We start from the raw sequence: 17,995 nt of genomic DNA, 5'->3' as shown, positions 1-17,995 counted from the left end.
AAAGGAATGAGATAATAGTGAGTAAGCTAGCTCATTTTGCCAATGTAGGACTCTATATTTTGAGAAGACTGCTTTTGAATTATGTAAATCTAAAGTCTACAGTTTTCACATTATTTTCTTTCCAGACACAATGTTGACAGCAGACCTGCTTTCCAAACCCCTATTTATTTCCACTATGTAGAAATGAAGAAATTAGAGATGGGTTTTAAAACACTGGTTCACGCTCCTTGAAGGTGTCTTCCCAAAAACCGAATGTGAAATCTGTAATATTATTAATATAACACAAATCGTTAAATATAAGGGGATTATTTCAGACAGTGTGTGTAAAGTTTCTGACATTCTGTTACTGTAAGAATGAATTTACTTCATGCTTTTTTCGATATAAGATCAGTAAACTTGGTCAGAGATGAATCCAATGCCCTTGTAATACTTAATAAAGAGAGCCCAATAAAAGATCAATATATGTTCTTGGCAGTATTGTAAAGATGATACATTGTGTCTTTTGCTCTTCACAAACATGACCTGGAAAATGTGTTGCCTATATTTAACAAATCAATAATGTATTGTTATTAAGGTCTAATAACAACAATGTAATTTCATATGAACACATGACTGACTATTGTCTTGTTGTTAGAGCAACATTCTTTTTTCTCTAGCAACTTTGGGAAAATAGTCCCAGAGAAAAGGCCGTCCACCTTTTATCCCCTAAAATGAAAAATAACCCAGAAATAAAACACTGATTTTGAGCATTTGTTTTTCAGGCTTCTGTAGTTGTCCAAAAGTCTGTGTTGATCGAGGAGTTTATTTTTAATACCACCTGAAAAGGCAATTGGAGTTTTGATGTGTTGAAGCATTTTGAGAACTGCTCAAATAACAGCGCAGATGGGAATCACAGGGCACGTACTTCTGTTGCAACAAACAACTGCTCCATGAACATGCTATCGTAAGTGAACACAAAATAAGCAGTTGTCTCTAGTAGTTTTTCAGTGTTAATAGGATAAACACTGCCTTCATAAGAAAAAAAAAAAAAACCCTAAAATCAGACCCTAAATATGACCCATTTTTTGCCTTTCCAGTATCGTGAAGAAAAACAAAATGCCATAACAACTGAATTCATTATCATTTTTACAGGTTTTAAGGTGGCACTGTAGTAATGCAGGAACTAGTAACCCGGTGCTCAATTTATTTGTGCATGCAATCTTTGATATTTAATTAATATGCAATTAACCATTTGCTGAGGTCCAGTTGTTAATAAGCAGTAAATAGATATGCCATGCATGTGTGTATCTATCACATTAATTTGAGTTCATATTTCATATGCATGTTGAATGTTTTTTTTTTTGTTTTGTTTTTTGCGACAGTAGTTTCCTGCTTCAGTTAAAAATAGATACAAAGACTGGTATGCAGCGTTACCGATATTATTCTATAAGCTATCCACACTATAAATAATGTGCATTTAAACCACAGGATTGCCATCACATTTTCAAATTGTGATGATTGAGTGAATAAGATAATAGTTGCTTTACATACCAGTCTTTGTATGTCTTTATTTACTGGAGCAGGAAACTACCAAGTCTCAAAAAACATACATATAAAATATAAAGTCAAAACACAGTCTAATGACAGATACACACATACATGGCATATCTACTGAATGTTTGTTTATTCACATGTACCCTACACCAACATGTTATACAAGCTGTTAGTGAGGATTAACCACTACATGACAAAGACCAAGATACAACATTTCTGGTAGTTTAGCAAACAATCTTTATATAAAAGTATTGTCACCTTTACATTAAAAGTTAAAAACAAAATAATAGAACCAATTAAAAAAATATTCCTTGATTGAAAACCATTACATAGTAATTCATCTGTAAAGTCAATAGCCAGAAAAAAGAAGTAATTATTTCTAACATCTGTTAAAGAACATTTTGGCAACACAGCAGATGAGTGTCAAGACTAAAGAATTGGATTCACGTTTGAGAAAAGCATTTGTAGCAAATGACAATAAAAGAAATGGCTACAGAACAGTATGAAAGAAATATGGAATACCAAAATCCACATCCAGAGCAATAATCAAGAAGTGCCATAGAACAAATTCAACTGAAACGCTTGAAAGAAGTGGACAGCCAAAGAAAATTACTTGTACAGCAGGTAAGAGAATTGTCTGAGCAGATAACAAAAATCCTAGATTAACAGCCAAGGACTTAAAGAAAGATTTAGAAGCATCAGCCATAATAGTGCACAAAATAACTGTAGAAAGGCACCTGAACACAGAAGAGTTGTAGGCACGTAGCCCTCGCTGCAACCACTTTTAATGAAAATTCATAAAACAAGCCATACACATTTTTTTTTTCAAGAATTATGAACAGGACTCGAGCACTCTTCAACAAAATTATCTGGTCCAATGAGACTAAAACATAACTTCCCCAAAATGGACCAATAAGACGTAACGTACTGATTAAGAATTATTATAAACTTATGAAAGCTGTAATGAAAACAGGGGTGGCAATGCTTTTGTCATGAATTAACATGAATTAAATTAAAGACGTTTTTATTTTTTTATTTTTTATGAAGATTATTTGTTAAACTACTGGAAATTGTGTATTTTGCTTTTTATTTTATTTAAAAGCGGTTTACTAAATGCTTATCTTTAATCTGTTACCTTGAATTATGGTATAATAAGCGTAGGGAGCCATATACTTTTGTCTGTGACTAACTAAAACTTCAGCAAAAGATTAATTGCATATGAATGAACTGCTTATATATGTCACTCAAAATTGTTACTTAATATTTTAATGATTAATCAGACGAAACGGAGGAAACAAAAATCTCATAATATTTACAATATTTGTAAAAATAAATAAATACATAAATAAAATTAAAAAATTACAAATACACAAATAATAAGCTTTGTATGACATCATGTTACATATTTGTTTTGTTTAAATATACAGCACAAAAAAAGAAATAGGCCACGGTCTTCCAGTCAATTTGGTATGTTTTAAAAATGACATTCGATCAATAATAGAATAACTTAGTTCAACTCTGCAGTTTGTCTTCGTGAAAGGCTTCCCAACGCAGTGTTAGTTCCTAAATCAGACAACAACACGTGACACAAATTGGGTAATCTGAGATCATACCGAATTCCATCGCTGTCGTAGACGCTGTCGTTCAGCGAGAAGAGTTTCTCAGCAATGTCATTCCCAATCAGGACCGAAAACACCTTGGCTATATAACGGTGTTTAGCGAAGAGTAAATACATTTTTTTTCGCCTCCAGCCCACATATCGACAATTTGTGTCTGCTGTTAGTGTCACCTGTGATGTGGGGAGGAAAAAACACAAAAAACCGTTAGAACATCCAAATTGTGCCTAGTTATTATAATAATAATAATAATAATAATAATAATAATAATAATAATAATAATACCACTGAATCACGTGCCTCTCCTTGACTGAAACCAACTTTATGCTTATATTTATGGATGAAATTACACAGATGACATATATCCTTTTTATTAAATCGTTTAATATCCTAATCCTATACAAAAATGAAATAACGTTGTATTTCCTGGTGAACTACATGGATTAAACGGAAACCCATGCAGTCAGAAAAAAAAAAAAATCTTTATGGAATGTAAAAAACAAAAACAAAAACAAACAAACAAAAAAAACACGATGAGTCCATGTTCCCTGACTGACTTTGTAAATTTTAAAATTGGCCGTAAAAAACTCAAATATATATATATAATATATATATTTATATATTATATATATATATATATATATATATATATATATAATGTATCGACACACACACACACACACACACACACACACACAAAGCACTTAAGGAAATCAAGTGAGTCTCACCTCATTGCTGAAAGAAAACCGAGATTTGAAACTGACCAACACGATTCGACCGCAAGATGTATATTTCTGTGTGGTGGTGCAACACAGTATTCGGTAGACTCTAATGATGACGCTCATCTCCAAGTACTGCACATTTATAACCACAAAACAACTGGTTTAAATAAGAGCCAAATATAAGTAAAAAAAAAAAAAAACTCTTCTGGGCAATGAATACAAACTACCCCTCACAGTAGAACAAATGTGGTTGGTTTTTACCATTTAAGACTGCTTGATTACACATTATTGATGAAAGCCCTGCAGTTGTAGGCCTACCTGAAAAGTGGCCTCTTCTGAAGGTCTGAGCGAATCCCATTCGGGGGAATCCAGGAATTGATAGGGGTAAATAAAATGTAAAAACTCTCCATTAACTGTCACGCGGATTCTGCCAAAACACAAATACACCTGTCACGTTATGGGCCAACACAGACACTGACTTACTTGCACGTAACAAACTGCATGTCACACTGAACTTAAGCATGCTAGCTAGCATATAAATATATGAACGACACAAAAGTACCGGTGTAGTGTTATTTTCAGGTGCAGTGCTTGCCCACGCATAATCATAATTTTTCACCATTAAGAATACTTACTTGCAGTCATATGTGTGTATATATATATATATATTACACTTTGCGGTGGACTTCTCATTTTGTCTTGTTTCCTTTTCTTTTCAGAGAAATTGATTGTCCCTGTTTCCAGTTTAAGTTCGCAAAAAAAGTATAATTAATGGTAAATTTACCTCTGTTTGACAATAGGAAAACACCCATCAGATTGCAATTGAATGCACCTGTACCAAAATCTGACAGCACATCATCTTCAATGTGACAATGTATCACTTTCTGACATCACACAGGTCAAGTTTTGGTACGCAAACCACTTTCTAACACTATACCGGTGTGGTGTCAGAATGTGGTAAGTACACCAAGACTTGACCAGTGTAGTGTCAGAAAATGGTACACTGTCAATGTTGTGACTACTACACAAATCATTACAAACAAGACACACTGTAGTTCATCCACAAAATTGTACATGTTTACAATTTCAGATAACCCAATTTGTTCCTCATAAGTTAGACACATACATCTGCTGAATTGTGCAAATTATATATATATATATACACACTTTAAATGCCAAACTCAGTACATTGTACCCCTTCAGATGGGTCTTTCCTTGTTTTTTGAGCTAAAATAATGTGCATGCCCGGACAAGACTAGTACACATACCACCTTTTAACCAGCACCACTGCATAACATAACACCTGTACACATTTATGCATTTAAAGAATTACAGAAAACATGTTTTTTTTTTGTTTGCTTTGTTTTGTTTTTTAACAATGCATTTTTTTAAAAGTCTTTATCAAACACACCTTCCTGACAGCAGAATAGCAAGCTTCTCGATAGGGGTCCTGCCTTCCATTGCGTAGCAATGATCTTTTTCCAGAGTGGTCACCTCCCCATCACAGCAAGAAACTATTTCCCCATAGACAGTAAGGGGAATGCCCAGTTGCTGGAAGATACTTCCATAAAGGTCCTTGAATTCTCTGTCAAAAGTGACACTACGGAGCTGGTAGGCGACATGCACAATCTGCACCGCACAGATCACCAAAAGGGTAAAATTCCACGAGAAAATATCAGCAGCACAAACATCCATCCAAGCCCATATCGAAGAGCAAAGGAAGCCTAGTGCCAAGAAAAAGAACAGGTAAAGAAGACCATAGATCCCACTTCCTCCCATGAAACCTAAAACTAACAAAATATTAGCGAGATGGTAAACAGCACCCTCAGCATCTATCTTCCATTCGCTGCAATCGAGCACGGTGTCCCAGAAAGTTAAATTCTCACTCTTCAGAGCCTCTCGCTCCATGGCATTGACCGCACACTTGATTTGAAAGCCCACTTCAGTGTTGTAGTATATACTGCAATAATCCACTCGTGCGCTTAAAACTGACAAAAACAAAAAAACAAACAAACAAAAAAGGTAAAAAGTTAATGGTTTAAAAATCCGACTCACCGCAATTTTGGAGACTGGAATTACATGCTACGGTGAGGTATAGACGTTAATATCGGATACTCAAACGTAACTATACACTTCTGAGACTCATCGGTTAGAACTGCTGCCAAAAGTGGTTTCCCCCTGGTCAATGTGCCCGCCCCGTACTCTTAATAAACCACTCCTGTTGCGCAGGTCTGTCAAGCCCAACGAAACTGTCAATGTGGAATCTGTCGATTTATTTCAGTTTCCATTACAAGCTAATACCGGACAGCCAGTTATACTTCTTCCAGTTTGCGCAAGGTTAAAGGCTAGAAATGAAAAGCCATTAGCTAAGCTGCACCACATTTTATGAAGTTAGAATTCAAACTGTTAATATTAAAACCTTTAACACACAATCACAGGCACACCATGACGTCCAAAAAATTATCCATTTGACATTTTTTCCCTATTCAATTGTGCGAATTTCATCTCCAGCTCTGAATCTAATAAGAGTATTGTGAAATGAGATTTTTTTTTTTTTTTATGTGTTAATGAAAATAAGAGTCTCTGTGTACTGTAATGAGCATAAAACTGACCAGACTTGTACATGCTGTCACATATTGTGGTTATTAAAATTTGGTTTGATCTCCTTTGGGTGAAAGATTCTATAAATAGATTCAATGTCACCACTAATGATCAAGACTTTATTTTAAGTTTTACTTTATTATTTCAGGCTAAATGATACCTGTAAAGTCACTGAAAGTGAATTGAGTATTTACAATAATAACTATTGGCATTCACTGAACAGCTTTAATATAGCTTTTGAGCTATTTACGTTGCCTTATTTGAGAAGTGGAACACAGACACTGAAACTGACTTGCAATGCAGAGACAGCTTTTAGCTATGAAAGTAATGATGTAGTTTAACTAAACCATATTATGTATCTTGTAGCTTTGTTACAGTATACACAACAATTGTTGGTACTGTAATTGTAGTTAGTTACTGGGTTATTTTAAAGCCCTATTCTAGGTGGCGTGACCATTGAAAAATAAAATGTATAAATAACTGCAATGATCAGTTATGGCGAGGCAGCCAAATGTTTCACATTACTGACGAGTCTTAATATGGAGGGCCAATGTATGCTTCCAGTAAAACTAACCTAACCGTTCTATTAGAACCTATTGGTTTTATACTGAACCCACTTTACAGAACCCTCAAGCTTGAAATTATCCTAGGCTAATGATACACAGTACCCTCCAACAAGACAATGTATTTCAGTAATTAATGAGTTTCTGCCAAAACGGTGCAGATATTATTCACTGTTCTGCTCTGCAGACCTATCTGTACCAATACCTCACAGTATGAAATCCATGTCTTTGTAGAGTAAAGGCTCTGTATAATTGTCCATTTTGTGCATTCTAAAGAAATAAATAACAAAAAGAAACTTCCTGTAAATAAGAATGTTAGCAAGGCACATTGACATGAACTGCAGTGTTCCTATTTAATCCATCGAAGATCAAGGCATCTTGAAATGAAGGCAAACATGTCGGCCACCTCCTGTATGACTTTGCTTGTTGGCTTCCCTGCACCGTGCCCTGACTTGGTATCAACATGGATGAACAAGGGGTTGGTCTGTTTAGGACTCTGGCCGACAGTGTGCTGCAAAGTAGCAATGTTATTCAAAGCGTGCAGTGGCACCACTCTGTCGTCGTGGTCTTCAGTGAGCAACAGCATGGAAGGGTACTGGACTCCATCCTCCTCTGGCACCTTGATATTAGGAAGAGGAGAATACCTACAAAATAAAGGACATTGTGTTAGTACTTCATCGCACATTCTTAAGGTGTTGTAGCTTTATTATTGATTATTAAAGTGGTTGCATCTTTAAAACTTGTTCTATCTGTTGTTCAGGTATTGTGAAAATTCATGGACATTTCTCAGATGTCGCAATCCTCTGTAGCCATCACCTTCCTATGTCAGTCCCCATTTGCTTCTCACCAGATGCTTTCTAAAGTAAACCAGTCAGTGCTTGTTTTCTGGGGCATTTGATATTCTTTAAATGTGCGTGGCACATTAGTACTTGATTTCCTAGTTGCAACTGCTGTCTCGAGTTACAAAATGCTCTGTGCCCACTAGGATGTCTATTTAAAACTCTTGTTGAATTACTTTCTGTTACCACCCTAGCCACAAAGCAAAAGCTAGCACGTATCATTTTAAATTGCTAATGAGCTTTAAGTGAATCAGAGCTCATGTTCAGTGTGCTTCACTATTGATTTCTAGTTAAGAAAGAACCAATAATGGGTCAAATGACTTGCTGCACTGATTCTAGAAAACATTTTGTACTTCAAAAAGTACCAGGTGGCAAAACAATCAGTGTGTTACTCAATTCAAGCACAGACCCTGACAAATATGTTTATTACAAGCTATAACTTGCATGCATATGTAAGCATTGGGTGCCACTGTAATCTATTAGTGTACCTTTATTAGGGTTCAGCGACTACAGAGAATATGCTCTTGCTCAGCCTTGAACGATTTCCTACTGGATACCAATAGACTTTCACTCTAATGGATAAGTAATCATCTCCCCCTTGATCACTTTACAACCTCAATCCCTCAGCCTCTCCAATACTTAATAAACACAGCATTATTGAATATAGATACCCCATTTGCCTAACTGCATCTCCACTCTTGCTATCAATTAGAATGGTGTTTCGAGCTTAGATCATATATCATGTTTTTTCAAGCACAGTTTTTACCTCAAACATTACACTGCAGAAGGTGGGTAATGGCATTGAGTAGGAAAGTCTGTTCAATTAAATAGAGTTTCTTCAAGCCGTATCAAGCCCAAAAGTTAATTGTCACTTCCCTGTCTAATGACTTGCAGCCCAAAAGCAATTCACATAGGGTTCATTCCAGTGCCTCACTCTTACCCATGTTTTCGGTCACTCTGGCTAACCTACAGCAATACAATTCCACTTCATCACACCTACCACCGCAACCAAGCTATGGATGACAAATCTCATTATGTAAAACCTTTAGAGATTAAACCTCATTTAATGAACCAAACGAAAAAAGATAGACAATTTTAATTACAATTACAAACAGTGATCCTTTACTCTTGTAATTAAGAAACAGGTGGATGTTTTAGGAAAGGGTTTCAAAATAACTTTCTTTTAACTGTATATCACAATGCATGCACAGTCAATGTTTGTATTTTACATTGCCTGGAATAGGTAACCTGCATGTTAGTAAACCTCAAACTTTGTAACATATTCATATTTAAATCAGGCCATCTTACACAGGGATACCGCATACAAAAGGAAACTCTAATTTAAAAACACAGCTGGTGACTTGTTTTTTTACATATCCAATAGAAGTTGCAGGCTTTTATAAGTTGCAATGTTTATGGGAAGTAGATTTAATCTCTTGCTAAAACCTGGTTTTGAAAACACTTCATGTCAGCCTTACTCAATGCTCTTAGCAATAAATTCTTGTGCAATGCACATTAGGTTTATATCAATTTTTACTGGCTCTGCAATGCTTATAATTAATGCCACTTAAAAGATTTGACTTCAAAAATTGTAAAAAGGAAACTGATGGAAGAGAAGCAAATCAACAGTGGACATGGGCCAAGTGTTTAAGTTATGCAATCTTGCATATTTTCACAGATAGGTCTTTTGGTTGATCTACTTTCTCATCATGAGAGCATGGAAGATTTGCACAAAAGATTTGAACGAACAATTACCAAATTTAGTTGAATGTACTGGTTCACTTCTTAGCTACCACAAATCTTTCAAAGTTAAACTATTTGTGTACAAAACAATTCTGTAACGAGCGTTTTCAGCTGGGACTTTGCATAGTGGTGTATAAGAGAATACTTATTTAATTAACCACTCATATTGTTCTTTGATATCTCAGCAACCAAAGTCAGTGGTCAAGGCATGACCTATAGTAAACATATGAAACTTCAGCATATCCATGACCCCAACCTGAGCCATAGCACAACCAAACCAGTCAGGTCTCTGGTTCACACATGCAGCTGTGACAGGACTGAAGACAAATAAACATGTTAGTAATGCACATCCTCCACCACAACTGTAGTAACAAAAAATAGAACGACCATCATTAAAAAGAACACCATGACCTACATCCACTGTACTGTATGTACATGTAAAAAATAAAAATGGTATGTGTATGGACTTCCTATATTCCCAGATTATGATACTTTCAATAATGTGCCATAACCTAGAATAACTAGATAAGCGGTTGTCTAAAGATTATATATATATTTATATATATATATATATAATATATATATATATATATAATATATATATATATATATATGATATACTATATAGAGTGACACTATATATATTCTCCATAAACCATCACCCAAAATGTGTAAATATGAAGAATGCACCAGCAGATATGAAGCGGTCACTCCATCTCTTGTATACGTGGCATGTCTCCATTAAGATTACTTCATTTTGCTGTATATTGTTTTTGAATCTTGATTTATTAAGCAATGAAGTACCTACAGCTTGCAATAAAAGTGATGTTATTTTTTTTTTGTTAATGCATTATTGATTTCCATTTTCTTAAAATAGATGGAGACTGCTGCTCAAATATAGATTAATTCTCAATAGTATACTGCAGCAGAACTTGGAATTAAAGTAGCAGTGCCAACCCCAGTGACTGTCTTTGATAAAAGATCATCTAGTACAGTTTATCGGTATTCCACATTGTTTCACTTTTAACCAGCATTGTTTACTTCCAGGTCATTCTGTTTCTTTAGGATCCCGGCATGCCAGATAAAATACAAAGATGCAAGTGTATTCACTTTAACAGCTACTAGAATTAACATTGCAAATGTAAGAAAACCACAAGTACAGAACACAGTGCAGGATCCAATGTTTATAGTGATTGCTGACAGTGTAATTTCACCTTCTCAGGAAAATGGGGCAATACAAAATGTTTCAAAGCTGTGTTTTTTCAATTTTATTTTGACTGTACGGAGGGGACAATATGGGACCAAAGCTTTTTGTCACAGGATTCCATCATTTAAAAACACTAAAAACACACACACTCGCACGCATGCACGCACTCACTCACACACACACAGAGAACAATAAACTGCGTAAATCAAATAAAAGAATGTCATGCCCACTAAAAGTCCTCCACTGGAGCCTCCATTAATGGTAATTTTGGTAGGGGATGTGTAGCCCTCTTTGATAAGATATTCACCGGCAGTCTGGAAATCAGTGAAGCAGTTTTGCTTGAGGTCCAGCATGCCAGCTGAAAACAGAGTAAACATGTCATTCTTCATATGTTTTCATCTTTGTAAATGAAAAGTTTAAAAATTATAAGAGATGAATTTGCCAAATAATCCGGGAAGTATAGACAAATATATCTTAGTTTCTTTTTCATGCCACATAAATATGGTGACTGTGCTGGGTCTCTCTCTTTGCTTTTCAATCTTAAGTGGACCACCATTAGTGAAAATGTGTTCCTGATAACTGGCCACTTACTGCACACTGCTTCTGCTTTGTGAAACACTAAAAGGAAGGATCAGCTGATCTCATTAAATTAAATTAATCTATTGGATGTTTCATATAAAATATTTTAAAAGGCATGCTAGTAAATATAACACGTTTTGTAGAACTTTTTTTTTGTATTTATTTTTCTATTTTTATGCTGAAAACATCAAACACTTTAGTGGAGGAGTTGTGCATTCTATAGCACTTTTCAAGAATTGTAAAATAAAATTATCTGTATCAGAGAACAGGGAACAAGAAGGTTATAGTAAACACATTTGCTTCTATTAGCTTGCATTGCAATCTGAATGAAAAGAATGCTCTCTCGCATTGTCTTAACAGTTTAGTAATGGTTACCTTTATGCCATGTTTCTCCATATTCACTGCCTCCTGATATTAACAACTGCTAACACACCACCAAGGTGCCTCACAAATATGAGTCTGTAAATACTGAAATAAATAGGAACTATGTATTCAGGGTGGCTACCCATTAAGTTAGAGTTGAAGAGGTAAAACATACAATATGTAAGCAATTTAATTCTGCACAGACACTGTAAGCTGAACTGTCTTTTGAGTTGATCATTTTAACTAAAACTGAATACTGTGTGACAACTTTGATGCCAACGCTCATGCACTTTGTCTGACATCAATGTTCTATTTACCCAAGTATAGTGTCATACCCTTTGATAGCAAGGTGTCTAATGACCTACACTGACAGTACTAAAAAAAAAAAAAAAAAAAAAACATTATCAATCTTTGTGTCCTAAGAGAACAAACTCTTAAATCAAATTTCAACACTCAGAGGCAACTGAAAATAAAGCTGAAATCACTAGCAATGAAACAGACCTTTGTTTAGATAACACCTTTGTTTAGATAACAACTATACATATAGTGAGCAAAACAGATGCCTTAGTTTATTAAATATGATTCCAGAAATCCCTTTATTATTGTATATATCACATATGGTTTTTCAAACCATAAGACCACATTATATTGTAGAACAGTTAGTTGTTTAGGGGGGTCCAGGAACAATGCAACATAATTAAAAAAAAAAAAAAAAAAAAAAGACTGCATCAGATATAACCCTATCCTTATCATTACATTTTTATTAATAAATATGGACAGAAATTCTCAATTCTTTACTCTTTTAACACTGCATACCTATAAAGAAGAACTCCACTCCAGATGGTCCCATTCTTTGGTATTCCTCTATATCAGGGGTGGCCATCCCTGGTCCTGGACAGCCACAATCCAGCAGGTTTTATAGATAACCCTTAATCAATTTCTCAACGACAGCTGCAGGCTCAAAATTACTTAACAAATTACCTGCTTAACTAGAAACCTGCTTTTAGAAATTGACGATTAAGGGTTGCTGGATTGTGGCTCTCCAGGATAATATTGTGAATACCCAAGATACATTTTCTTTCTAGAATTTCTGTACAAGTTACCTTTTAGAACTGCCTGTGTACTGTAACACATTTTAACATTAAACCCCAAATGAATAATCACATTTAAGAAAATCAAATACAGCCAAATAAGCTAACCCAGGCTGATGTTCCTTACCTGTAACTTGGGAGTAATGGATATATTGAATCCTCTGTAACCATACAAGAAAGCAGGATGTGAGCCATCCAGTTTAAGCCCCTTTTTATGGATAATAAACATGGGTATCTGAGTGCCATCATTACTGGGGTAGAAAACTTGAAAAACATGGTATACAAAAGACTTTGAGAAAAAAAAAAAAAAACAACTATCGTATTTTTGTGTACTGCATAGGTTGTCATCTCTCCAAAAACTTTTGAAATATGTTTATTTCTTTGGACTGATGAGTATTTTCTTTTTTTTAATAAAATGTAAAGCTTGGTATCTTGTAGTTCAGGGCTTGCCAACCCTGGTCCTGGGGACGCCATGTGTCTTCTGGTTTTCATTCCAACTGAGCTCTCAGTTACTTAACTAGACTATTAATTTGAACTAATAATTTGCTGAACTAGACCATTTTAACTGTTCTCAGATCTTAAAAAGTTGCAGAGTTTAAGTTACTTATAAAATGTTATAGCTAACTTGAAACTCTAACATTTTTAGGACCTGAAAACAAGTAAAAATGTCTAATTAAGCAAATTATTAGTTAAATTAAAGGTTTAGTTAAGTATTAAGTATTTCACAATTCACTGTTTTCAGAGAAGTACAATTATCATAAAAACAAACCAATCCCAAATGAATACTTAAAAAACGTATGCACGCAGCACAACAAATACCACATTTCCCAGGACTAACCTATAAAGAAGCTGTTACCATCAGGTCACAATCTTAATGAGGGTTAAATGAGAGTCCTTACAGCACCTGGCCAAGGGACTGTTAAAGCTGTTAAACCAGCACCTTCCGTCATGCACCATCAGTTCCTAACAAAAGTACAGGGATATTCCCCTCCCCTTGAGCTTATTATACATTTCAAATATAGCACTAAAGTATCTGATGACCCAGTTCAGTTCCATACAGGGTGTGCCTCTTAGATGCTTTGTGATGGTGTTCCACTATGAAAGGCGCTATATAAAATAAAGATTTATTGATTGATTGATAGATAAAAGCAATGCATCCAGATAGGACACATACTACTACTATGCTGTATTACAGGACAAAGAAAAACGTCACCTCAGTGAACGTGACTAGAATGATAGTACAGGTATTTTAGAAATGACATTTATACTTCCAAGACATACATTTTTTACATACATACATACATTTTTTTTACATAAAAAAAAAAAAAAAAAAAAAATCACAGTTCCCTATTAAGTTTAAGTGTCACTTGCAAAACATTTTTCATTTAAAATTTATCAGAAAAAAACTGATGTTCAGGACTCCTCATTATTCAGTATTTAATTTTTTTTGTTATCTGTTTCATCTATGGGAGTGAAAAGTGATTATATTACATTATATATCATATTATATTTCAGTTGCCAGCTACAGTATCATTTAGAGGAAGTGCTTGCCGAGTTGCCCTTGCTACAACAGTCATATTTGTGCCCTACATTCAGAGGTAGTGTATTTTTAGTTCATTATCTTTCTATTTTCTCAAGGTTAATATCTAGCTGAATGAAAGGCACGTTGCTGTAATTCTAGCATGTAAAAGTCACTCAATGAAGCACTGAGGGTCTCAACAGTTGCTAGGTTACTGAATATGTTTGCTTCCTGTATCTTTTAACATGAACCTTAAACAAGAGCATGAACACCTTGAGGCAATACAGAACTAGAGTCTTCAGAATTCCACCTTTAACACAATTTGCACGACTGGAAAATAAAAATAATGTAAGTCTTTTTACAGAAAGACTTCAATATAACCCAGCATCACTGTCTATTACCAGTCAACAAAACTCTAAACTGATTTCCATTACCACTGATAAAAATAAATGGCAGAGGTACCATAAATAAGCTGCCATCTGATTTTAAACAGCTACAAACAACCTTGTCCCTTTGGTAACTGAAAGTTTCAATCAGACTTCTTAAATTATTTTAAATTTTTAAACTATTTATAAAACATATTGCATCACAAACAAACACATGCATTTTTAAAAGTCCTTAAAAGCCACTCTTTCCTAGAATCTTAAGATGTGGAAAGTATTTTCCAGCTCCAATGGCAAGCCATCATATCTGAAGATACAAAGTCTCATCACACTGGGGTGTGCCAAGGCACTCGAGGCAGATGATATCCAACACCTATCAACTATTAATAGTATTGGTGACTGAGTATGGAGTGCAGACCAAAGGCTTGGTCACAGGTTCAAAACCTGCCCTTAAACTCCACCAGTAAGAAGTCTGTAGATTACAGGGCTTAGAAATGCTGTTCTTTATAAGGCTACAATGTGCACTTATCAGACTGGATGGCATGCACGATGGGAGTCCTTTGTGTCCTGATACCCTGAACGTTTTGAACTCCGAGACGCACATACGCTTCTCTGGCCTGCACTTGATCCATTCAGGATGTTGTTGACAGGCTCGCTGTCATACTGTGCATCATGGGATGTGTAAGTAATATTACCTTATAATGACCAAACAACACACTGGATTTGAGACACATGGAAAAAAAAGAATGTGGCAACAGACATGTTAATTTCTGCAAATGTACGCGATGGTAAAGGTAGAACAACTTCCATAGTAAATATTTCAAACTGGGCCACCATTCCTGTCTTACAGGCACTGGTCCTTCCTTCCCTTCCACTAATTGCATTTTAGTGTAAAACCTTCAGAAATCTCGAACCATTCATACAAGCAGGTTACAATGGCAACCCAGAATTAAGAGGTGATGCATCTCATCTCCAGCTATAGCCTATTTAAAGTTATTAAAATAAGACCCTGATTATTTTACTATTGAAGTTCTGTACCTTGGGTGTCTATAAACTGCACAGCTGTTTCTTAAAGACAATCCCAGATGTATAGAGACAATAAACTGTTTTAAGTATTATTTTGTTTTACAAATTACTTGTTGGTACCTAAAAAAAAAAAAAAAAAAAAAAGCTTACAGTGAGACCTTCCAGGCAATAGAGGTTTTTTGACCATCATCTAACAAGCAGCCTTCATTTTTAGTTGACTTTTCTTATCTTTAAAATAACAATAAAAAGAGCAAGAAATAACGTAGCTGCAGGAGGATGCATTTGAACTCTTTAATGACCGTGTGACAGGGCAGAAGCCCTGCACATGGGGAACCATTTGTATTGTATTTGAGATTAATTGTTGTAAATATGGATTTGTGTAAATAGATTTATTGAATTGTTTAATTGTGATGACACTCCGTTTGGGATCACTACCTGTCTGTGTGGAGCAGCAGCTGAAAGCAATCAGCTGTTCCAGCAGGCAGGTGGGCTTGTCTCAGCGGAGCGTCAGTATAAAACCATGGCGATCCCTAGGATCAGGGCTGCTGCAAGGCCTGTGGTTTGCACTGCACCTTTGATTCACAGTTTGTCATATTGTGTTTTATTTTTAGTATTTGTACAGTCTTGTACCGTCCTCTGTGCGCTACCATTGCTGGTAGCGTAACATGACATTGTTTACTTTTTGTTTGTGTTTATTAATTAAATCCTGTGCGCCTGGCTCCCGACCAAATTCTTCAGGGTACACTGTGCGCGTGAGTGCAAACATTCTGCAGCCCTGCGGACAGTGATTCAGTTTGTATAATACAGATTTTTACAATAAATGTTCAGTTCTAAACCATGTGTTGTATTTTTTTTTTTTTTTTTTTTTTTTTAACAAATTTATAAAATCACTCAGATGAAAGACTATTTTGCCCATATTTCAAAATTTTAAAAAATTGTGTTGTAAGGTCCTTCAAGTAACAGAATAAAATGTTTTTGCACCCTTCTCTTTCTGAAAACCCTAAATGGAAGGCATACAAAAAGCAATACTGAACTTTTTCTTTTTAATAAAAAAAATACTTAATATAGTGTTGAAAAAAATAGAAAAAAAGTCTGTATGGTTTCTGAAGCACTTTGTAATGATCCCTAGAGTGTTCCTCAAAGGACACCAATTCCTTGATGCTACAGTAGAAATTTAGTTTTAGTGACTTGTTTTATGAAGAAAGTCAAATACTGCCAAAAAAAAAACCCTGGTCCTGGGAAAGCATCCCACTGAAAAACCCTGGTCCTGGGGAAGAATCCCCCCTGAAAAACCCTGGTCCTGGGGACACATCACACTGAAAAACCCTGGTCCTGGGGAGGCATCCCATTGAATAACCCTGGTCCTGGGGAAACATCCCATTGAAAAACACTGGTACTAGGTAAGCATCCCATAACTTAAGAAAAACAGACATGAAGATGCATAGCTGAATAACTGAACATTCTGCCCTGTATCAAACAGTCCTTGCTTCTTCCCCTTTTTAACACATTCCTGCTCCCCTGTGCACACTGTACATTGCACCATAAGAATTGACCTTTGGCACAGTTTCAGGTCAATCTTACCTAAGGTTGGAAGCTGGAAAATGTATTTCATTAATTTTTCGACATAATTGGCAAACCCAGTCCAGGAAGCCTAAGGGATGAAACGTCCTTGAACAGCAGCAGCAACAACAAGGCCAACTAAGAAAAAAAAATACTATTTACATTGGAGTTAACTAAAAAGGAAGCCAATCCAGGTTCATTTGTCAAACATGACAATATTCTTCTCATCTAGCACAATGAAAATTTCCAATTACGTTTTGAAAATAAAGTCTGGGCTGCTTCCGACTTTCCCTTTAGGGTTTCCAACATTAATTCACATGAGTCTGAAAATTGTCTTTATGTCCAATACAGCATTGTGTGTTATTATTAGACATGTCCCAGGTGTATAGGAAAGCATTAAAACTATTAAACACATAGCCTGTTAGGCTTGTTATACTAGTTTTTTCAGAAGGATGATATTCTGTGCCCTTGTCAAGTTTATATTCTTTGCTTCCACTCTCACTGACATCAAATGTACAAACTGACCGGTCTACCGAACATGCCACTTTCCACTAGAAGTATGCAATCACTCAACCATGCATGCAACCAGATAGGCGCTCCTACAGTAAGAACATAAGAACATAAGAAAGTTTACAAACGAGAGGAGGCCA

General features: G+C 35.4%; 1 protein-coding gene and 1 pseudogene across 1 annotated transcript; both read right to left on the bottom strand.

Moving 5' to 3' along the window:
* Positions 1–3,040: 3,040 nt before the first annotated feature.
* Positions 3,041–5,779, bottom strand: LOC121317712 (popeye domain-containing protein 3-like). Its single transcript, XM_041253865.1, has 3 exons — positions 5,283–5,779; positions 4,190–4,298; positions 3,041–3,322 (listed from the first exon to the last, which is right to left on the bottom strand). Exons 1-3 carry the CDS (start codon positions 5,777–5,779, stop codon positions 3,041–3,043), a joined length of 888 nt encoding a protein of 295 aa, XP_041109799.1.
* Positions 5,778–17,995, bottom strand: part of LOC121317711 — a 52,629-nt pseudogene continuing 40,411 nt past the window's right edge.

Source organism: Polyodon spathula, chromosome 6 (genome assembly GCF_017654505.1).
Source record: "Polyodon spathula isolate WHYD16114869_AA chromosome 6, ASM1765450v1, whole genome shotgun sequence".
Lineage (NCBI taxonomy): Eukaryota > Metazoa > Chordata > Actinopteri > Acipenseriformes > Polyodontidae > Polyodon > Polyodon spathula.
This window is presented reverse-complemented; position numbering and strand designations above follow the sequence as displayed.